This window comes from Eublepharis macularius, chromosome 6 (genome assembly GCF_028583425.1).
Source record: "Eublepharis macularius isolate TG4126 chromosome 6, MPM_Emac_v1.0, whole genome shotgun sequence".
Classification (NCBI taxonomy): domain Eukaryota; kingdom Metazoa; phylum Chordata; class Lepidosauria; order Squamata; family Eublepharidae; genus Eublepharis; species Eublepharis macularius.
Window position 1 is genome coordinate 70,374,109 of NC_072795.1, and position 24,830 is coordinate 70,398,938.

A 24,830-nucleotide genomic window follows, 5' to 3' on the forward strand; every position below is an offset into this window, starting at 1 on the left:
TATTTGCCTCAAGAAGTCTTTTGCAAATTGGACTAAAAGTAGTATAGTTCCCTTTTGTGCAGACATAGAACCTTTAGAGAATAATAAAATTCCCTAATTACCACAATAAAGTAAAAATCAACAACAGAATGGTTTCCTGCACTTGCTGGATTCCCCGTTTTCTCTGAACTGAAACAAGCTATTATGTGACTGAGGGAATGCTGCTCCTCGTTGACTTTGATAACTGTTCATGGTGCATTACTTTTTCAAAGCACTTTGAAGCACAGCATTAATTAATAACATGGCAAGACAGAGAAGATTGATGCCTGTTTATAAATCCGACTACTGTCACTCACCAGCCTAAGAAGGTGCTTAATTACCTTGGTAATGGCTCCAGTGAAACCCTTTTACGTGTATTTATCTTGTCTATTTTAATCCCAGGGTGAGTTTTGATGAAGGAAGAACCTGGAATAAATATGGCTTCACATCAGCACCACTCTTTGTGGATGGGTCCTTAGTGGAACCAGGCATAGAAACACAGATAATGACGTAAGTTGAAGAGTCAATCAGGGTGCCTTGGGAGTCACTATAGCTGTGCCACTTTGACTGTCTATCAAGTTCAGCTTCAGATTTCATCTAGGGTGTCTCTGTGTTGCGTCGTAATGTCAGGAGGCCTGTGTGTATAGCTCTTGTAGAATAAAGCGACTGTAATTTTTCCTGTTGCTCTCAGTGGCACCTGTCTGATATAATCATAGAAGCTGAATTAAATGCATGTAATGCTGTAAAAAGCTGCTGGTATTACAGAACCAAGAAATCACTAATCTACCTACTATTGCTGACTTATTTACCATAATTAACCATCTTTCTCCTCAGATGAGAAACAATAGTAAAAAGTGGGCACCTGCAAGGACTTGCAGGGGGCATCTCATTTCCTCCCTCCCCCACCATGTCTTCTTTCCCTTCCTTGCTCCTATATCCTCTTGCGTTTTCCTGCTTCCTTCTCTCTTTCCCACCCATCTTTGCCTTCCTCTCTGTCATCACCTTGCCCCTTTCCTCCTCCCCCGGCAGCCTCCCTCCTATGGCACAGTTGCATGGTAAGGAATCAGCAAGAACTTGTAGGGGGTACTTCACTTTCCCCTGTCTTCCCTTTCTCACACTATTTCCTTTTACCTCCCTTTTTGCAACTCCCACATCCTCAGCTTTCTTTGTTTCTTTTTCTCCTTCCCACCTACCAACACTCCCAACCCTCCTATTTTTTTTAATCTGCCCCACATGTTCAGCGGTATTTATTATTCATTCCTTCATTTATATTCCACCTTTCTCCACAACGTGAACCTAAAACAGCTTACATCATACTCCTTGCCTTCATGTTATCCTCATAACAACCCTGAGAGGTGGGTTAGGCTGAGAGTGTGTGACTGGATCAAAGTCATCCAGTAAGCTTCCACATGGTCTCCCAAATCCTACTCTGAAATGCTACTACACTACATTGGCTTTTGGTGTGTGGGGGGGGGGGGAGTTGCTGTTGATGAACTGTAGCAAGCAGCCAGCCCTGGGTGAGTTATGCAGGTCTTGTGGCATCAAGTCATGTGGTGGTTGTTTCTGGGCTTGGCCCCAATGAATCCTCCCCCAAAGGCCAAAACAGACTTGGAAAGGGCCTTGCCCCCTCCCCCTACATTTTACTAACAAAAACCAAACCTGTAATACTGGTTAAACAGTTATGATTGCCTAGCAGCATCCTCTGAGAACATCTAGTTAAAGCTACATGTGCTCCTTTTATCATTATGGATTTTTAACCTCCCTCCATTATTTTTTTTTAGGTTTCATTTTTTTCTGCAAACTTGGGGCATTTTTTCAGGTGTATGGGAGGATATATCTTGTCTGTTCATGGCTACAGTCTCTGAATTTAAGTATCCTCCTATCAGGGCCACTTGGCTATGAGTATATAAGATTGTTCCTCTTGTGTTCTTGAATGGTTATTTTCCAATCTGAAGCACTGGATCAGGGATGTTTCCAGGATTTGGGAAACCCTGGTTAGATAGTGTTCAAACTGCCCACTACTAAGCAGTCTGTACATCCTTGGACCACATACAAGCTTTCCCGCCACCTGCAGTCACAACTTCCCATTTAGCCTGCACACCCTTTCCCTGATGGTGCTGGGTGGTGAGTGCAGCTAGGAGTGCTTGTGCACCACCCACAGGCCCTTCTCCAGCAGCGCTATGCAGCATATGCAGCTGGGAGCAGAGGTGACAAAGCACTCACAAGCAAGTGGTATAATGGTATGATTGCAGTAGGGAGTCAGCAGCAGTGCCCCCCCTGAAGCCACAGGCAGGGACAGCTGCCCTATCTTGCTATGTGCTTTACCGTTCATTGAGTAAAGGCTTTATCTTCCTATTTGAGGTGGGCACAGACTGGGAAAAAACCAACAGGCCGTGGGTCCGTGATCCATGGCATTTTATGGACCAAGGACCATGAACTTTTCACAGTCCAGCACTGGTGTGTAAACTGACTGGTTCATCAGTGCAGGCCAGTGCCAGGAGTGCTCTAACCCCCCTTCTCCAGCTGGCTGCCAGTCAGCTGGAGCAAGGGGGGATTTAAATGTTAAAATGCTCCTGGCACCACTTACCAGCAGCATCAGGAGCTCTCTAAACCCCTCCCCCCCTGCTCCAACTGACTCACGAACCCACCAGTCAGCAGGAGCAAGGGGAGATTTAAATGTTAAAGTGCTCCTGGCTAGAGATGGGCACGAACCAGAAAAAAACTGAACCACGCGGTTCATGGTTTATCAAATTTCACGAACTTTCACGAACCTGCCCCTGGTTCGTGAACTGGCCCATTCGCTTCAAGAAAATGTCACATCCAGGTCAGAAAACCACCACTTCCAGGTCAGCAGAAGATCAATTCTGGACCAGCAGAAGGTCACTTCTGGGTCAGCAGAAGGTCTGCAGGAAGTCCATCCCCTGTTGCCTAGGAAACAGATTGATTGGCACCAGGCTGTCTGCAGTCACGAACCAAAAAACAAACCAAATGAACCAGCCTAAAGTTTGTGACGGTTTGTCAGAAATGGGATCTGACGAACCGCGGTTCACGAACCACGAACTGGCCTGGTCCATGCTTAATTTTGGTTCGTATTTTGGTTCATGCCCATCTCTGCTCTTGGCACCACTGACCAGTGGAGCCAGGAGGTTTTAATGGACCACGGACCAACGTACTGTGGAAAAATTTGTGGGTCTGTGGAAAACGAGCATCCTATTACCTGGTTCATGAAAGCCGAACTGTTCCAGTCCATGCAAAATTTTGGTCCATCTTCTGGTCTGTGCCCACCTCTGCTCCATATACATTTACCTTGTGTCCTAGTAGGATCACTAAGTTCAACCAAGAGTTTCTTTTAAAGCTTGACTACATATTAAGGATATCGCTCAAATATTGCAACCATTCACACTTCTAAACTCCTCCACAGCAAGGAAAAAGGGTTACTGTGAGATGGACTGTAAATGTATTGAACTAGTAGCTGTCTACATGAGTTGGGCTGCATATTTTCATACTCATGCTAATACACAAGCCAGGAGGCACTTAAGAATTTTAAAAAATGCAATATTGTTCAGGCACCAATGGAATATTTAACATTTGTTATGATTGAAACCTGGAGATTCTGTAATAGAGTATTAAGTTCAAGATTAAACTTGAATTCTGAAATTTCATAGCACCTAGATTTTATATTTCTCCATTTTTTGTCTGCCTGCTCTGTTTATATTGGAACAATTTATTGGATTAAGTGGTTTATCTTGCTACAGCATTTACTAGATTGTTACTCTAACTTTTTAAAAAGAGCCCACATGCTGTCTTTCTGGGCTGCCCTAATGGATAGCTTAATGTAGATTTACTCCTGGTTATGCACATGTGAATTAGAAGAGTTAGTCGCAGCAACAGAAGATACTACTTTCTGGAGCCCCAGTGGGATGGAGAGTGGAGATGTCTTTGCATTAAACAGATGGAGGCCACTTATAAGTTCCTGAGAATCTATTTTCCCTACAAAACTCTCTTCTAGCATGTTAGGACTGAGAAAGGATACATGAATACAATGGAGCTGTAGAAAAATGTGGTTTTTACCCATCTTTATTACTCAGCCACTCTCACTACAGGGGAAAAAATATCACACAGTATATTTGGTAAAGGCAGACAGCTTATTTTAACCTGAAAAGCCATTAAGCTTTATCTTGGTTTGGCTACTTCACACCTGAAAGAGAGCCATGCACTTAGATTTCTTATTATGCTGTTAGCAATGGCTCCTCACAGTTTGTCCATTGGATAATGATATGTCAGCTGGAGACAAAGCTACAGTTTCACAAAATGATCCATTTTTGCTTTGCGGGCAGTAAAGTGAGAGCTCTGTATTTCTTGCTGGAAGAACGTGAGGGTTTTCTTCCCCAGGAAAATGTGGTTCATTGGAAATTTGAGCATGGCTTTTATCTGTAGCAAACTGAAGTACAGGTTGGTGAATGAGAGGTTTGGCACCTGCAAAGAAGTACCTTCTGCTCTCATTTTTTAAAGCATCAATATGAAAGCTGGTATTAAAGTTGTGCGAAGAAGAGAAGTGTGGTCGTGGTCAAAATTAGAAATTTCAGCAGAATGTATTGGGTAATTTATTCTTCATCATCTACTGATTATATTTTTATCCTGCTCTTCCTTTAAGGAAGTTAGGTGATATGCCTCCTCCATTTGATCCTGACAGCTTTATCACCTAGGTTAGGCTAAGAGAGAATGACTAGCCTAAGGTCATCTATTGACTTTTTTGATTTAGTTGGAATTGGAACTAGGTGTGCGTGTGCGTGCGTGTGTGTGTGGGGGGGGGGTTAAACAGTGATTTTTTATTTCTGGGTAGGACGTTACCGGTTCAGGATTCAAATCTGTGTGGTTCCAAAGGTTCGGGGCTATTACTTTTAATGGGGAATCTATTTGTAAAGGTAATGGCACCAAATTTGCACAGAACATAGTTCTCTCTCTAATCTGAAGATACCCGCCCCCAAAAAAGTTTCAAGTGAACTGGACCAAGGGGTTTAATTTTACAGACCCCTTAAGTGAGTTCTTCTGGGTGAAGGTGCACTTGTATCCACTGATTCCTATTGGAGGGAAAAGGCGCTGGCCTCCGGCATTTCTTTATAAAACCTGTCAACACTCAATTCATGTCAATGACTGACTTTTTAAAAAACTTTTTTGCTGAGAACTCTGCTTTTGCCATCCTTCCTTGTTGTGGTCTGTTGTTTGTTTCCTTTCACAGAATGAGGAAGGCTTCCTTTTCAGACCACCCCCCATCCCATTGGTCTGCAATTATTCCCTATGAGGGACTTTTTCAGGGGGGCTGGAGTGATTGTTTTTCAACCAAACAACATCAGAATTGCAGCAGAACTAGTGTTGCCTGTCCACTAAAGAACCTCTGTGTTTCAAGAAATTAGATCAAGGGGTCCCGTTCTAGGATCCCTGAACTAGGTGCCCTCAGATATACTTGCAGAGAGAAAAAAGGGCTCTGCCTCCACACAGGAAGCAGGAAAGGAGAACTGAAGCTCTCTGCAGCTTGTCTCCAAAGATGATTGGCTTGAAGGGCTCTGTACCCTCCCTTGCAAGGTCTGAATGGAAGGGAGAAAAGCTGTTTCTTGGGAAATCAGTGATATCAAAGAGAAATGTGTGTCTGCTGTAGCCAGCTAGCAGCACTCTGAGACAAAAAGAACATGGATTGTTCAGGGAAGGTTTTTTATAATATCTAAGACTCTAGAAGAGCCCCGTGATGCAGAGTGGTAAGCTGCAGTATTGCAGCCCAAGCTCTGCTCACGACCTGAGTTCAATCCTGGTGGAAGCCGGGTTCAGGTAACCAGCTCAAGGTTGACTCATCCTTCCATCCTTCTGAGGTCGATAAAATGAGTACCCAGTTTCCTGGGGGTAAAGTGTAGATGACTGGGGAAGGCAATGGCAAACCACCCTGTAACAAAAAGTCTGCTAAGAAAACATCGTGATGCGACGTCCCCCCATGGGTCAGTACGGACTCGGTGCTTGCACAAGGGACTACTTTTACCTTAAGAACTCCAGATTTGTATTGCTTTTCAAGAAAATCATTGTAATGACCTGAACCACCAATTTCCATGTATAACTTTGACTCTGCACATCTCTAATTGGAACCTGAGTCTCTTTATTTGTAGCCAAGCACTCAAACCACTAGATTATACAGAGTACCCACTGTTCCCTTATTGATGACATGAAAAATATTTCTATCCTGGAAAGTATCATAGTGTCCATGCAAACACCTAGTCCTATAGTCTGACTGCTGGTTTACTAGTGGTTGGATTTATCTATGTGGTATATATGATATATATGTATACCTTTGGCTATATAAAATTCAGTGACTACACTCCTTAATACTGTATACTATTTGACTAATCGTTTATTAGTTTGTTAAACACATTAGCTTCTTCTTGAGATTAAAAGTGTTCTAGCCCTGAGGAAAGACTTCACAACTAATTCTGTCTGCCCCAAATGGCAGCTTTCTTACCCTCACATGTCAAAATTCTCACGGACATGTCAAATACATTTAGTATTTTGGTATGAAAGCTTGTTATTTAAATAGAAAATTCCTTAGGAATGTTTAAAATAGCTCTTTTGATCTTGGCTTTTAAAAGTAAGAGTATTGTGGTTTCCATGCAACTGTCTTCACAGTTTAGTTTGGACTTGAGCCTGGGATTCCCAGGAGCTGAACTGAAACTCCTCATGCAGATCCCATTCAGGTTTGTTTGTTACAGGCATGGTCCTGGCTAATTGCGGGGCCTGCATGCTTTCTTCCTTCTTCTCCTTTCCTCCCATGGTAAGAGGGAAATGGAATTCTTATGTTTGCAGTAAACTCCAGTTTGCTCTGAAGTCCGAATGGAGGGCAGGGATGTAGACCAACTGGAATGTGTTTCTTCCCACAAGTTCTAAACCACAGATGAATCTTGGTTCGAATCCCAAATATTGTGGAAGAAACAAACTCCAGTTTGTCCAGACACTTGCATTCAAATATCTCAGCAAATCTGAGTTTGATTGAAGGTTTCCAAAACTTGGCATGCTGTACATGCAAAGAGAGGAGGGAGCATGGCAAGAAAGACAAACTCATGTCCATCACAAACAAACAGGTTTGTTTGTGCATTTTGTGCTGCAGCAGGAGGCAGGGAGGTGAGAAAATTGCACTCTGTGGACAGGAGTCCTTCAATCTGAGGATATACTCCAGTGAATCCAAGCACCTGATGCTGCACTATACAAACAGAGGCTTTGTCCCTTCCAGCTCTGTAATTTAATGAGCATCTTACCAATTTAAGATGAACCGAAGATGAACTTCACTGAAAACTCCTGGGAAACTGTATGAGACCAGATTCATTTCAACTGAAATTTTTATTCTACATTTTCTCAATTTTTTAAAAAAAATGCATATGGAGAGAAATTCACTTTTTCCTGTGAGTGGGATATACCTGGTAAGCCTAATTTCAGCATGGGGGAGCGGGGAAGAGATTAATGGAGTAAGGACTATTCTTATATGTCTCTCTGGAGGGGCACCAAGTGATTTTATATGAAGGTCAGTGATCTCTGAAAGCAGAGAGCTGCTCTATTGCTCAGTCTTTGCAGGGCACATGGGAAGAATTTAGCAGGATGGCTGCCAGTTTTCAATGGACAGTAAAAGGAGCCTGTATAAGTTGTTCAGTTTGAATGGTAAGTAATGTACATAGATTCTGAGATCTTTATAGAAAACTGATTATGATGATTTAAGAATTTATAAATTATTATTTTCATAAAAGTCATGCAACTGGATGATACTGAGGAAGGATTTTATGAAAAATCTTATATACAGTTTCACGAGAGCTAGGGAATGAGGCAAGCCTGTTTTTATGGTGCTTGAATGTGGTTACTATGGGGATGTGTATTTCTCTCCATATGATTTTACTGTGCTGATCTACTAACACCTGGTTAGCTGACCTAGCAAAGGGGAAGAATGAAAGATACAAACACCTCTACTTGACAGTCTCAGAGAGCAAAACTATTCATTCTACTTATTCGGAATGGAAAGGGAGCTGCTTAAGCTCAGAATGAGGCCTAAACAAATGAAGGATTTTGAATTGACACATATTGTACTTGTTATCAATTATTGTCAGTTGTCTATTATCTGTCCCAATGCAATATAACTTCACATACTTGTTATCTAATTTTATATGCATTTTTAAATTTACATGTTAATATATTATATTGAATAAGAAAAACTAATACAAATGTAAACTAAAAATCCCATTATTTTATTTCTTGTTTGTCAAGGCAGAAAGATATGAAATCAAATAAAATGCACTCAAAATGGGCAGTGCACAAAAGACAATATGAGGCCCTTTAATACCCCTTTAGGGATACATTCCAATAAAGATAAATAACAGAGGCATTTGGGGATGTGTGTTATCTCTCTTTTCATAAAATGAACATTTCCCCGCCATTAATATGGGTATGTACAAAATATTGTTGCCCGGTTTATAATTTGAACAGTTCTGCTAGGCACATGCAGCTATTTGGTAACCTAAAAAACAAAATTAATTATTGCAATAACTTATATAGCACAAACAGCTTTGCTGCTTTTATTGTGTATCTATGCTACAATAAATAACTATTATCCCTATATTGCAGATGAAAGATTAGAGATTGCAACTTGCCCAAGAGCATATCATGAGACTCTAGTAGAAGTAGGATCTGCCTCAGTTCTCCCCCGTCCCTTCCCTGAGCCTAAATCTATCTTGGTAACACCTGGAGGTACTATAATTTACTATAAAAATATAAGGTACTTGTGTATTACCTACCACTTTCAACTTTTGCATGTCTGGACCTCCCTTTTACTCTTCAAAACTTTATATAACCTGCTCAGTCCTTGCCACCCAAAGTTCCTGATTCATGTGTTAAAGGGAAAATCTTGACAGGAAGGACTTCCATGGGAGATCATAGGGGAGTTTTTAAGACTGTACACGGAGTTAAGTATGTTGAGTTAATAAAGTTATGTTCTGCCGTCTGTAACTGGCAAGTAAGCAAGTCTCTTATTCAAGGTTGCCTATTAGCCCAGGTAATAAAACAGATCCTCTTTAAACTTTGGGACACTCTGAGGTGGTTGTCATATTTTGTACTTTGTTCACATCATTGCTAATAGACATGGGCATGAACCAAAAAAAATTATCAAACCAGTGGATCGTGGTTCGGTGCGGACCACGATCCCAAATTCCCGAACAGCAACGACTATCCCCCATCCTCGAACTGAACCCGGATTGTGGATCGTGGATCGTGGAAAACACAGCGGGGCGTGCCGCTGTTCCCAGCCCATGGCTATTTATAAGCATGGGTCCCATTCAGCAACACAGGTCTGTGTTTGGCCGTCAGAGCTGCCTATCAGGGTTTCCAGCGATGAAATTGGAGTGCCCATGGCTACAGAACACCCCCTTCCCCCTCCCTCCCCTGGCTGTCTTCTCCCAACTTGTAACTGCTTTGCAGCTCCGTGGCTGGAAGGAAGTCCGGCTGATCAAGGAAAGCTGGGCTTCCATTTGGGTTTCCAGGGCGATAGAAGGAGGGCAGACAGAGCTCAGGCATTCCCCTAGCTCCGTTGCCAGGGGAATAGATTGCTGACGCCTGAGTGTCTGGATTCCAAAACCAAGCCCGAACGCTGGTTCGTTGGCCATGGACGATCACGATCTGCTGGGTCACGATCGCATGATCACCATTTTCGTGGGTTTTTGATGCTTGTAATGCGGTTCGTGCCCATCTCTAGTTGCTAAATGACAATACTCTTAGTTGTTTCCCCTAATGTAACCATTGGTCACCCTCACCCCACCCTTCTCTCTCACACTGGTTGTTAAAGTAAGAAGTATTCTATTACCTATCCCTGTGGAGTCTTTCCTTTAAGCATCAGACCACTGTGACCTATACTCACCCTTCCAGGGATGGCTTTCATTTTGAAATGTAAAGGCCCTTATGCTGTGTCAAATCATTGGTCCATAAAAATCTTTGCTGACCTGAGATACTTTATTAGAGATAGAACTGAATATGAGACCTGCAGAAAAGCAGGTGTTGTACAACTAAGCCACAGCCCGTCCCCAAATTCAGCTCATGTTTCTCTCCCTAAGTTTCAGTTCTATGAAAACCTCTGTGAAAGCCAAATACATTTACATAGATAATTAGTCAACCAATCAAACAATTCATTACTCAAGTAATTACCCAATTACTTTTCTCAATAGCTAATTATGATCTGCTTCCCTGTGTTGATGCAGAATGAGAAACTGACTTAGCTCTCTTCCTGACACTTAGCTCTCAACTCCTGATGAAAACTGGCTTACACGTTGCTTCTGTTCTGTGAAAATAACCCATTAAAGGCAGAAACATACTCAACTGCATATATATTTAATGAAAGACTGAAAAATATAGGCTTGAACCGCCCTAGTTTACAGTTAAATACTAGTCAGTTTATAAGCACAAGTTCTTGGCCCAGGTTTCAGAGTGCTGTGAAGCCGCCTAACTGCATTTCCATCTTGTCATTGCATCTTGAACTGGAGACAGGATGACATGTAGCAATTTTCACATGATGGGCATGAACACATCTTCTTGCTATGGCTCCATGTTCCATTCACTCCTTTCTTTCTCTTCTCTCTTTGCGCACAGAGTGTGACTCAAGACGCCCAAATCTGGGGAGCCTTGAGTCATTGTCAGTTCACCTAGGCATCTGCGTGCAGGAGTCTGGGCTGAATATGTGCAAGTAGAGCTTGTGTTATGGATATGTATCATCATGAAAATTGGATTCATAATTCATAATTGTGACACCCCAGATTCAAAATGTTAAAAAATCCTGGACTCCTGAAATCTGGGTAATTTTCTGGTTCTGCAAGATTAGAAAATCCCAATTTTATTTCGCATTATTCCCTATGAGGAAAACTATGGGGGGGGGGCTGGAGGACCATTTTTTAAAAAATAAACTGCAACAAATTCACAGGGAACCAACTCCTGACTGTACTCTAAAGACCTGCCAAGTTCCAGGAAGATTGGCCTCCAGGGTCCATTTCTATGGGTTCCTGAACAACGTGCCCCCAGCCCTCTCCATTTTTTCCTATGGGGAAAGCATTTCCAAGCAGGATTTCAGGCAGAAACATGCAGGGGTAAAGTTGTCAGTGGCCGAAGGCTGAAGGTACACTCCCAAATACAACCGCAACCCAGAGGAAGCCCAACAAACTAACTGAACCAAGGGAATGGGATCACAGATGCACACACTCACCCCTGAACCAAAGTGAAGCAAGGGACCCAAGATCAAACCAGAGAATCTTATCAAACCAGCAAATTGCACCAAAACCAAAATGAAGCAAGGGACACTGTTGCAACTTAGCCCAACAGAACCAGTGTCACTCACAGAAGCCAGGCAGAACAATTAGCAAATAAATGAACAGCCATTGTCTCGAACAGTAACACCAAAGTTCAAATAAACAATTTGGCAAAAGCCAAAGCACATCACTCACAACAGGAAATGCAGTTTTTAAAAGGTTAAATGTAGGACAAAACTTCCCCCCTTCCCCCCCTATCCCTCCAAGACATCAGGTCAACCCTCCTTCTCCAAAGGCAAGGAGAAAAAAGTGAGTCATGATACTCAGAGCAGGTCCTCCAGCATGCAGTCCTGGTCTGTTAGCAGTGCAGCACTAGGCAGGCAGCAAATCCACTTGTAAATCCCTTCTCAATGGCAAAGAGAAGAGAGCAGGCCAGGCAAGGGAGACTGCACCACTTAGCAGCAGTCTCTCTCCAAGACCACACCATACAAAACAGAGGCTGCTCTGAGACAAGCCTGCTTTTTAAAACTTCTTTGCAGGCAGTTTGAAAAAGGCGCTCTCCTTCTCAGAGAAGTCCATTGGCCAGACAAGGAGAGCTCCTACACAGACTGACTACTCATTCCACTGTCCCTGCTTCTTTCCCTTCTGCCTCTGCCTTACTCCCTCCTCCCCTCTTGGAAAGAAGATTGGAGAAGACAGAGAAATAGCCAGCCAAGATGATGAAGCTGCATTTCTGACATTAATCATTTCCTGGATTAACCTTAATTTTTTGAGGGGGCTTGATCCAGGTTCTTAGATTGGATCCAGGATTCTCTAATTTGATCCGGGAAAGCTGAATTTAGCCAGATCAGCATATATCCAGCTCCCCTGCACCAGTTCCTGTATCCAGATCGCAGACCCCAATCAGTAGTGGAAAGGTTGGCAACTATGTCCAACAGCATTCGATATGACACAGGGAGGCTTGTTAAAATATACAGAGAGCATGAGTCAAGAACATATAAGTGAAACCAGGAGAATTATAAAGTAAGCAGCTATGCTCACCTTTCATTTGGAAAGGACCTATGTGATATTTCTGTCATTTGTGCCTGCTTTGGGATTTCACAAGTACGGGCAGACATCAATGTCAGTCTTTGGCCTCACCCCAGTCCACCCTCCCTTGGCAATAGCATAGCAACACTATGGGCAACACCAAACAAGGGTCACTCAGTTCCATGCCCACCCTAGTCCTAGGCATCTAGGAAATAGCCGCTATTATTTCCCAGGTACCCCAGGCTGCTTTCTATAGGAGCCAATGCCATTCCAGAAAAATATATATCCAGAAATATAAAATCGAAATATGGAAATATTCAGAAAATCCCAAATATGCAATATTTGGTGAATTCTGAATATTTCCAGATCTGAATTACATGTCCTAAGGAATTAGAATTCTAAAGTAGGATTGAGCCAAGGTTTAAAATCCCCATTTGAGGGGAGGAAAAACCCCTCCTTTTCCCCATGCACCTGCACTGGGAAATGTTAACAAATTTGCATTTGTTTGAAGACTTCCCAAACCTGGAAGCCCCTGTGCACAAGGTAAGTAAGAAAAGGAAGAATCATGAAAGCGTACAAGTTTGGCAGCAAGTCAGGTTTGTACTGATGGTAACATACAAACCTCTGTTTGTTGTGAAATCTACATACAGTAATAAAGTCTGTTTCAGTCTTGTTTCTGCTAAAGAACAGAAAAATATGTTCCAAAGCACTCTCATTTCCCATTCAATACTATACTTATTTTTGAACTGAATGAAAACTTCTCAGTGCAGATACTCTTTAAGCCTTTCATGAGCAAGAGTAAGTGAAAAAAATCAAACAAACCCCAAATTAATGATGTGCTGGGGAAAATGCCATTAAAAATTGATGTCCAGCTGCCCCCTCCCATTTTATGTTTAGTGCTATTTTTCATGTATTTGGGATTTTTTTGTTTGAAGCAAATGTCATATGAAGTTGTTTGAAAACATCTGAAATACATTAAACAAAAATAATCAAATTTTTAAAGCCTTGGTTTGTCAGTTAACAAACTCATATTTTGATATCCCATTAATGTCTTTTCCTTCCTTCATGCAGGCATAACCAACCGAATAATCTGTAAATCCACACTGAATAGAACTCCCTTGTAATTATGTGTTCAGCAGATTACTTCACTAATTGCACTTGGCGTCATTTGGTAGCTTGGAGATCATTTCTTGGCATGTCACTTGCCATGTTTGAAACTTGTGCCAACCCTTTAAGAAAAGTGACTATTGAATTGTTAGTCAGTTGAATGGCCATTTTCTAAGGGGTTTCCAGTAACCATTCTGGGTGCCAGACACAGACATTATTAAGATCCTCTCTGTAGCTAGTGAAATAAATTATTATTCAGTGGCTCAGTCTCTCCTGCCCATTCAATTTTCTCCTTATTTCTGAAAAGTTCCAGTCACAGCTAGGTGGGAATTATTCTTCTGTGCATCTGTAGGCACATTCCTTTGACAGCTGCTAAGGAGATAGATAGATAGATAGATGGATAGATGGATAGATGGATAGATGGATAGATGGATAGATGGATAGATAGATAGATAGATAGATAGATAGATAGATAGATAGATAGATAGATAGATAGATAGATAGATAGATAGATAGATGATAGATAGATAGATAGATAGATAGATAGATAGATAGATAGATAGATAGATAGATAGATAGATAGATAGATAGATAGATAGATAGATAGATAGATAGATAGATGATAGTCTCATCTGTGTCATGCCCTGTTCCCAGTATTTTGTCAAACTCCACAGGTCTGCTTAGAGCCACCATGGGCCCCCTGCATAAAGATTCCATCTGTTCCACTGCCCATGTGACTGTGATCAAAACCAACTAACATTGGATTGCTGTTACTATGAATAAAATAATAATTGTTCATTAGTTAATAATAACAACAACAATTTATTTGTATACCTCTCTTCTGAAGAGATTAGTGCCCACTCAGAGTAGTGAACACAGTTATTATCCCCACAGTACAGTTGGGGCTGAGAGGAGCTTACCCCAGGCCACCTGGTGAGTTCATGGCACTAGTGAGATTTGAAACAGTGACGTGCTGCATTGCAGCTCAATTACTTAACCACTACGCTACACCAGCAAATGTTAAAGCAAAAAGGGACAGGATTTGTAAAGTACAGATTTTACTTATTTACATAGTGCATATTGCAATGAGGTATTTGTGCTGGTGATCCATTCTTTTCGGCCCTGTTCATTGTTGGTCTTCTGGTGCAGTTCCACACGGGACTGCACATGTGCAGGCCTGCCAGTCAGAGGTTCTACAGCTTTAAAATTTCTCTGGAGCATGCACACTGCCTCCCTGTGCTCAGCCATGGCTGTTTTCCCACCTAAACAGCCTATATCGGGGAGGCACAGCACCCTCCACCCTCAGTTCCTCTTTTGCTGCTAGTTAGGAGAGACTAACTGTAGCGATTGTTAGCTTTGGAGCTCTTCGTTTACTGGTTGTCGACCTTGTTCTTGTTTTTTTCTCAAAGGAGACAAAGGAAAAGATTTGTGAGTATTGGTCGAAAAAGCATTATTCAAGCATTGCTCGAAATGCAACATGAAAATGTCTAAGACTGACAATCATTTACTCTGCCTGCTGTACTTGGGGAAAGAGCACAATACTCAGGCTTGCAAGATCTGCCAGGGCTTTACCCCTAAAGCGCGTGCAAAATGATTTAGCCAACTGACTTCCAGTTTGGGATTTATGGAGATCTGACGCAGCTCCAACTGCGGAGCTGACTGGACTGCCGTTTTAAGCGGCCGGCGGGGGCAAAATAGCCCGCGGCCGACTGCTCTCAGGCGGAGAGCAGGCAAAGAATGCTCAAGACCTCAGGGCGCGTTGATCTCGGGTGAGGGGGGGCTCTACGCGACGGGCCCCCTCACGACCCTTGAGGTCCCACCCTGTGACAGGTCGGCTGTGATCTCTGCGGCAGTATCGGGGCCAATGCGGTTGGCATAAGACCTACGTACCCAAGCTTCAACAGGGGAAAGAGGAGTGGAGGAGAAACGAAGATTGAAACAGCGATTACAACCCACGGAAAGTGAATGGGAAGGTAAAGATCACTATCTTCTGATACGGGACAGATTGTTAAAAGTAAAGAAGATTAAAAGTAGATTTTAAAACTGCAACAGGCTAATTATAAGGAGGAGAAGACTCGGCAAGAATCGAAATAGAAAAAAGACTAAGTTTAAAGAAGTTATTAAAGAATCTGGACTATTGTTTTGAATACTTGCGGTTATGGAGCTGTGAGAAAATTTTACCATCGCGAGAGCTACTGTGGGAAGTCGGGAGACAGGAAGTACGTAATAACAATAGAGTTGCTGGAGAGAAGCGGCCCCTGCCGGAGGGCAGGAAGAAGGGAATCGCCATTTTTGAAAGGGGAAAAGCCGCGGCTTCAGCGGAAGAGGAAGTAAGCCATTTTGGATTACAAAAACCATAGAGGAACCATAGAGAAAAGACGCCCGACATTTTGGACTTTTTAAAAGTTTTTTCTTTGCAAAAAGACTGAGACATTTAAATTAAAAATCAAAAAGACACTAAACTTTACGCCACGGAGTTAAGGAAGAGGGCGGACTCGTGGGAGCGAGGTAAGGCAAGCCCCACAATGTCGAAAAAAGAGTGGCAATCGGCAATAGAGAACTTAGACAAAAAACTTTTAGAAGTGATTAAAGAACTTAAGGACATGAAACCGGAGCTGATTAAAGAGGTTAAACAGACAGTGAAAAGTGAGCTGTCAGAAGTAAAGAAAGGTATGGAAACAATGCAAAATGAACTGCAAGGAACGCAGCAGAGAGTTAAAGCAGTAGAAGGCGCGGTGGAGAATTTGGCTGACACGCAACAAACAGAGATGAGGCTGATGAGGGGGAGAATGGCAGTTGCGGAAAGTAAACACATGGAGAAGCAGCTAAGATTTCGCGGCTTGCCGGAAGTGGAAGGAAAGACAGCGCAAGAACAGATGACTGAGGTGTTAGCTGAATACCTGGGGAAGGAGGAGGAGGAAGTTGTGGCTATCCTGGACGTGGTATATCGTGTAAATTCAAGAATTGCGACCCAGAGGAAATTACCAAGAGATGTGATTGTGCAATTTACGACCCGAAATATGAAAGAGAAGATTGTGACTAAACAGTTTCAAGATCCATTGGAGATTGATGGCAAGACGATTATCATTATGAAGGAACTACCCAGATCGGTGTTATTGGACCGGAAAAAATATAAGGCGCTAATTCAGATTTTGAAGGACATGAAAATCAGATACAGATGGGAATTACCAGAAGGAGTGTCCTTTGAATTTGGAGGGGCCAAAAAACGCATCAGATCTGAACGAGAGATGGAGCGATTTATAAGAGACAATGAAAAGGACTTACCAGCAACAAGAATATGATTATGGAGTGTAAAGTTTTATCTTGGAATGTAAATGGACTTAATTCACCGAATAAGAGAAAAAGCATTTTTCACTGGCTATTAAAACAAAAATGTGATATTGTATGTTTGCAAGAGACCCATATTCGAAAACAAGATGTAAAGTATTTAAAATAAAAAAAATTGGGCAATGATTTTGCAGCGGCCTCTAATAAGAAAAAAAGAGGAGTAGTGCTTTATATTAAAGAGGAGCTGCAGCCAAAGTTTGTAATGAAAGATGTGGAAGCCAGATTTATAGCAGTGGAATGCGTATGGAATTTAAAGAAAGTGCTGGTAGTTGGAATTTATGCACCTAATGGAGCAAAAGAAAGCTTCTTTGAGGATTTAAGGAAGCAACTAGATGAACTTTCATATGATCAGATAATACTTGCTGGAGACTTCAATGGAGTGACAAATTTGGAATTAGACAAAAAATCATCAACTGCACAAAAGAAGAGAGGACTGTTACCAAAGCTGTTTTTTTAATTGATACAACAGGAAACCTTAGAAGACGTATGGAGAAGACAAAACCCGAAAAGCAGACAATTTACGTTCTACTCCGCAAGACACTTTACACTATCGAGAATTGATATGATCTGGGCCACAAAAGACTTAGCGTTATGGACTAAGGAAGTGGAAATAATGCCGATGGTAGGCTCGGATCATAATCCAATTATGTGGAAATTGGGGAGAAAGAGCAAAAGGAAAGGATGGAGAATAAATGAGGACTTACTTCAAGAGGGAGAGAATATGGAGATGCTGAGAAGAGAGACAAAGTTCTTCATAAAATACAACATGAATAAAGAAGTACCAACCAATAAGGTTTGGGACACTTACAAGGCAGTAATTAGGGGCATACTAATGGACTTAAATGGAAGAGTCAGAAAAAAGAAAGAGGAGAAGAGACAGGAGATTATGGAGAAAATAAAAGCCAAAGAAATACAGTTAAAGAAAAGACCAGGGAAAAAGAAAATTTATCAGGATATTAAAATATTACAAGAACAGCTGACAGCAATGAATAATAAAGAATTGGAGTGGAATCTTAAAAGACTGAACCAAAAAGGGTTTGAAGGGGCAAATAAACCTGGGAAATATTTGGCATGGCAATTGAAAAAGAGAAAGGAGAAGAAAACAATAAATAAAATATGTGAAGATAACAAAACGTATTTGGAACAGACATCCATTAGTAGAGCCTTTTATAAATTTTATGCTAAATTGTACAATAAGAAAGAGGTGAATAAAGAATCAATAGCGACATATTTGGAGAAAATGAAGCTCCCAGCAATCTCGGAAGCGTGGAGAGACAGATTGAACAACGAAGTAACGGATGAGGAAATAAAAATGGCAATACAATCAACAAATTTGGGAAAGGCGCCAGGGCCAGACGGACTTACAGCTAAATTTTATAAGACAATGGCCAATGAACTGGTACCATTCCTAAAAGAAGTGATCAATGGAGTATTAAAGGATCAACGGATTCCAGATACCTGGAAGGAAGCTAACATTTCATTGATCCCCAAAGAGGGCCAAGATCTGACTAATGTGAAAAATTACAGACCCATATCCTTACTTAACAATGACTATAAAATTTTTGCGAAGATACTGGCAGAGAGAGTGAAGGGATGGCTTTCGGAAGTCATTGAGGAGGAACAAGCAGGTTTTTTACCTGGTAGACAAATCAGAGATAATTTAAGGACAGTGATCAATGCTATTGAGTATTATGATAAGCGTTGTGATAAAGAGGTTGGTTTCTTCTTTGTTGAGGCTGAAAAAGCTTTTGACAATTTGAACTGGGACTTTATGTTTGCCACTATGGAAAAGCTACAAATGGGAGAAAGATTCATAAGAGCAGTTAAAGAAATCTACAGAGACCAGAATGCAGCAATTGTGGTGAATGATGAGACTACTAAGAAATTGATTATAAGTAAAGGAACAAGACAAGGTTGCCCGTTGTCTCCGCTGTTATTCATTTTGGTATTGGAGATACTGATGATACAAATACGACAAGATGAAGAAATCCGTGGAATAAAAATAAAAGACTTTTCTTATAAGGTCAGAGCATTTGCGGATGATATAATGTTAATTGTGGAAGACCCAATGGAGAATATGCCAAAAGTGATAGAGAAGATCAAGGAGTTTGGAGATTTGGCAGGGTTTTATATTAATAAAAAGAAGTCAAAGATATTATGTAAAAATATGACTAAGCAAAAACAACAACTGTTAATGGAAATAACGGACTGTGAAGTAACAACTAAGGTGAAATATTTGGGAGTTGAACTGACTGCAAAGAATATAGATCTATTCAAAAACAACTATGAAAAATTATGGATTCAGATTGAGCAAGATTTGATCAAATGGAATAGATTGAATTTGTCATGGCTGGGAAGGATTGCAGCAGTTAAGATGAACATGTTACCAAGAGTAATGTTTTTGTTACAGACAATACCAATTATCCGAGACTCTAAGCAGTTTGAAAAATGGCAGAGGAAAATATCAGACTTTGTTTGGGCAGGCAAGAAGCCTCGAGTGAAAATGAAAGTTTTACAAGATGCAAAGGAAAGAGGCGGAATGCAACTGCCCAATCTAAGACTTTACTATGATGCAATCTGCCTAGTGTGGCTGAAAGACTGGATGACGCTGAAGAATAAGAAATTATTGGCCCTAGAGGGATATAAAAAAATATTTGGATGGCATGCATACCTATGGTACGATAAAGTAAAAGTGAACTCTATGTTCTTACATCATTACATACGGAAAAGCCTATTTGCAACTTGGAAGAAGTACAGAGACTTTCTACAAGAAGGAACCCCCATGTGGGTGGTTCCATATGAAGTAATAGATCCGAGAGCTGTCGATACTGAGCAACAGTGTTTAACATATAAGGAGATAACCCAAATAGAATCTTCCAAACTTAAAATAAAGACACAGGACGAGTTATCACCTAACTATGATTGGTTTCAGTATAGGCAGATCAGAGATCTTTACAATTCAGACTGTGCAAAGGGAGGCATAAGAACAGAGAACTCGGAACTAGAGCAGACACTTTTAAAAGAGGATAAGAAGGAAATTTCCAAGGTATATCAAGTACTGTTGAAATGGTATACTGAAGATGAAATAGTCAAAGTACAAATGGTGAAGTGGGCCATAAATTTTAACAAAGAAATAACAATGGAGGTATGGGAACACTTGTGGAAAAACACAATGAAGACTACAACGTGTACTAATATTAAAGAGAACATTTACAAAATGATCTATCGCTGGTACATGACACCAAAGAAGATTGCGCTAGGGAATTCGAACACTTCTAATAAATGCTGGAAATGTAAAAAACATGAGGGCTCTCTGTACCATATGTGGTGGACGTGTGAGGTAGCTAGGCAGTACTGGGGAGAAATAATAAAAGTAATAAGTGAGATTCTACAATTTCAAATCAATAAGAACCCAGAACTCCTGCTACTGAACCTGGGAATGGAGAACATTCCAGCTCAATATAGAACATTGCTATTTTACATGACAGCAGCGGCCAGACTTTTGTATGCGCAAAAATGGAAAGTACAAGAAGTGCCAACTATTGAGGACTGGACTTACAAATTGCTGTATATGGCTGAAATGGACAAAATGACAAGAAAACTGAGAAATCTGGACTCAGGACAGTTTAACACAGATTGGGAGAAGCTGAAGCAATATGTGTTGAAGAAATGGGAGGTGGGAGGAGAACTGTGGCAGTTTGAGAACTATTGAAACATGACAAAATGTAGAGGGGGGTGACTTTACCGGAGGGTAGAGAGAGAAATGAAAATGTCTAAGCAGTTATCTTGTTAGATTGTTATATAGAAAAATATATAGAATATGGATAGAAAATAACTAACTATAAGGACCGACTAATTAATGTTGTTTTTGGTATAAACGTGTAACATGTTAAACTGAATAAGTCTACCTGAAGAAATATATGTATCAAATTGATTGATAACTTTTGATGATAGTTATATAGATGTATAATTAATGAAAGAGGGAATTAATAATATAATTAAATATAACTAAAGTAGAATGAAGACAAGATATGTAGAAAAAGTAATATACAGAATATAAGTTAAATTGGTTGACTTATATGAATGTACGGATTATATGGTCTATATGATATATGGTTTATAGAAATATTTGAAACCAGGAAATTATGAAATTATGAAAAAAGGGACAAATTGTTTGTCTAATACGGAAGAAGGGACTTAAAGACAGGGTACAGAGTGTCAAAAATAGTTAAAGAATTATTGCTTAGATTAAAGGGAAAATATATGTTTGTTAGATAGATGAATTTAAAATGAGTAAGGGAAAAGGGACAAAGGGTTGGAAAACTGTTGGAAGTCTACAAAAAAGGGGGGAAAGGGAGGGGGTTAGAAATTGGGAAACGGGAAATGATTGTAATGTGAAATTAAATGATTCTAATTCCAATAAAAATTTCATTAAAAAAAAACAAAATGATTTAGCCAACTGAGGGCTGCTCTGTGGGCAAGAGCGATGGCACTGGCAGAAGGGTCAAAACCAAAGACCCTGGAGGCTGCTACAAGTCAGTTGAATCCAACTTCAACTCCGATACCAGCGACTCAAGTGATGCCATCGGAACTGACCCCTCGGACCCAACTTCCCATTTCCAAAGGCTTTGGAAATCGATGGCAAAACCTTTGGAAATCGATTTCGCCCATGAGGCATCGAGCCTGTCGAACTCTGCCTGGAGCTGGAAGTGTGGCTCAGACTTAGCTTCACTATCTCGATTGGAACCAGCAGGCTCTTGGAGCCAGCATTCAGAACCGAGGGACTTGGCTTCCCCTCCACAGGCACAGTCGGAACTGGCCAACCCTTTGGCTCTGACTTCGAGTGAACCACTCAGGAAGAAGAGAGCCAAGTTGAAGCACCGATCAAAGGAACTGGCAAAGCCTGCATCTGAAGAGCTTGTCATCCCACCTAGAATCCCATCACCTGGGCTTGGATCCCCGTCATCTTCCTCGCAGGAAGAAGGAGAGATCCTGAGGGAATGCACATCTAGGAAGAGCTGTTGCTCAGAGCACTCCGGTAGATGCTGTTCTCATGGGTGCTCCCCATGGTACGATCACTGTTTTCCAAGTCATTATGACATCGATGTAGGGGAACCCTTTCATACAGAGTCCCTCTTTTTGGCAAGTGCTTGCTCAGGCAATGTCAGGAGATCCCACTCCATCCATGGATCAGTGATGGCTTTCCAGCTCCAAGATCCAGATCAAGGGGAGGACAGCCGAAGTGGCCCCTTGGAACCATCTCCTGACGAGGCTCTTGGTGACACTGGGGAGGTTTCACCAAACAATGATTTTCGCTCGTATTCGGAGCAGCTCTTGTGTATGGCAAAGGCTTTGGAAATTGAGTCTACACCAACTGACCCTAAGCCTAGGGATAAGATCTTACAGTATATTTATTCTGGCAATTCACCCAGCATCACCTTCTTGGTTATCGAGGGGTTGGCAGATCTGATGACATCTCTCTGCAAGAAACCTGCCTCTAACGTGCCAGTGTCGAAGAAGGCAGACTCTCTCTACAAGATTAGGGATGAGTCGTGTCCCTTCCTGTCAGTTCACCCCCCTCTCTCTTCCCTTGTGACTGAGGAAATGCAGTCAAGACAGTGACAGGGCTCCCACACCACCCTGTCAGACAAGGAGGGGAAGAAGTTGGATTCCATAGGTAGAAAGATCTATGCCTCTGCAGCCTTAGGAATTAAAATTGCCAACTATACAGCCATGATAAGCGCTTATCAAATCTTCCTATGCAATAAGGTGGCTGCCTTTCATGAGTTGCTTCCAGGGGATAAGAAACCTCTGGCGAAGGTTATCAGAGAGGAAGCGCTGTGCCTCGCTCGCCATCAGATCAATGCAGGCAGGAATTCAGTGGATGCAGCTACCAGGGTATTGATGTCTGCAATAGTTCTGCGATGCCACGTGTGGCTCAGGTCCACCTCCCTACCACTGCAAAGTAGAAGACCTTCCGTTTGAGGGCAAAACACTGTTCTCCAAGAAAACAGATGAATACTTATCACAGAAGTGGAAGGATTGCCTGACGGTGAAGTCATACAGAGTCCTTCCATTGACTTTGCAAGGAACTGACAGGCAGCAGTACAAGCAGCAGTATTACAAGGGGAAGCAGTACCGCTTCCACTCCTACCAGACTTATCAGCATCTGCAAAGCCATTCTTATCATGCTAGTCAGGGGTCCTTTTCCAAGCAAAAGGGATCACATGGATCCAAACATGGTGCTCATCCTCAACTTGGGAAGGAGCAACAATCAGAAGCAGTTCTGACTAGATCTGAATAGGGGGGAAGCCCTTGGGTGACAGGTTCTCTGCTTACGTTACGGCCTGGTGTAGTATTACTTCTGATACTTGGGTGTTAGATATAATTCATTTTGGTTATAAAATTGAATTTGATTACTTACCGTGTCCTCACCTTCCTGTTAAATCTGTTTCTCAGGCAGAGTTTTTGGGGGAACTGCAAGCTCTGGTTGACAAGGGAGCTGTCCAATTGGGCCCAGCACAGGATGAGCAGCTGGGATTTTATTCTAAATTCTTCCTGGTGGAAAAGAAAGATGGAAGGTTTAGGCCTATATTAGACTTAAGAGGTCTGAATGAACACATACGGTTACAGAAGTTCAGGATGACTACGTTAAATGTAGTGATGATGGTTTTGCCCCCTGGGTCTCAGTCCGCAGTGATGGACATGAGAGATGCGTATTTTCACCTCTCTATCTACCCTTCTCACAGGAAATACCTGTGATTCACATGCACTGGTAACACATATCAGTACCGGGCACTGCCCTTTGGGCTTTCCACACCCCCTCGGGTATTTATGAAGTGAGTGGCAGTGGTAGTAGTGCACCTAAGGACCCTGGGTTGTTCCATATACCCGTACTTGGACGATTGGTTATTGTCAGCTCTCTCATGGGATGATCTACTTCAACAAGTGAATTTGACTTTGAGGACTTGCTCAGAGTTAGGTCTCATTATAAATTACAAGAAGTCAAAGATCGCTCCCACTAGGAGTGTTCCTTTCATAGGTGCCATCCTGGATGGCTCCCTTAATAAGGCATTTTTCCATTCCCAGGAGAGGAAATTCTCAGTCCCCAGAACAGTGCTTAAGACTTTACACTGGTGGATAAAAGATGCAAACTTATTTCAGGGCATTTAGTTTGGTGTCACTTGCTCTGATGTTACCATGACTACAGATGCTTCCTCCCAGGGATGGGGGGCACATTGTGGGGATATTACCACTCAGGGCATTTGGGAGAATGTGGAACTTGATCTCCACATTAATGTGTTGGAACTGAGGACAGTGTTTTATGCCTTAATCTCCTTTTCACATATAGTCAGTGGAAAACATGTTACTGTGCTTACAGACAATTGAACGGCAATGTGCTACATCAACAGACAAGGGGGGCAACTTCATGGTCTTTATGTCATGAGGCCATAGTGTTATGGGAGTGAGCTGTCAGCCGTAATGTACACTTGCAGGCAGTTCACATACCCGGACCAGAAAATGTCATTGCAGACAAACTGAGCAGAGTGGGCACGAAAACGCACAAATGGTCTTTCAATGATCGGTACCTTGGTCACATCTTTCAGGACTGACATCAACTGGAAGTAGATTTATTTGCCTTAAAAGAAAACAGAAAGGCGTCCCCTCTTTTGCTCAAGGGGGAGCCTTGAGCCCACCTCCCTGGGAGATGCGTTCCAGATTGAGTGGTCAGGAAGTTTCTTTTACACGCTTCCCCCCATACCCCTGATTTCCAGGGTTTTAGGGAAGATGCAGATGGAAGGGACAACTACCATTCAGATGTCCAACCAGACTTTCCATCGTCTCCCTCAGGAGCCAGATCTCCTATTGTGGAAAGGGGTATTTCAGCATGCAATCAACAGACTCAAATTGGCAGCATGGCTCATTCAACAGTAGGTCCTCTCTCAACGGAGGTGGCAGAAGTACTGCTTAATGCCAAAAGACTATCTATTAGGCAATCTTATGCCTACCTTCTTCAGGGTCTGT

At 41.8% G+C, this 24,830-nt stretch overlaps 1 protein-coding gene across 1 annotated transcript in view; it reads left to right on the forward strand.

The window, feature by feature from the left end:
- SORCS3 (sortilin related VPS10 domain containing receptor 3) overlaps nt 1-24,830 on the forward strand; it is an 818,830-nt gene that overhangs the window by 639,660 nt on the left and 154,340 nt on the right. The window contains exon 14 of the mRNA XM_054984254.1: nt 421-528. Within this exon, the coding sequence (XP_054840229.1) occupies nt 421-528 (108 nt within the window). The remainder of the gene's footprint in view (nt 1-420; nt 529-24,830) is intronic.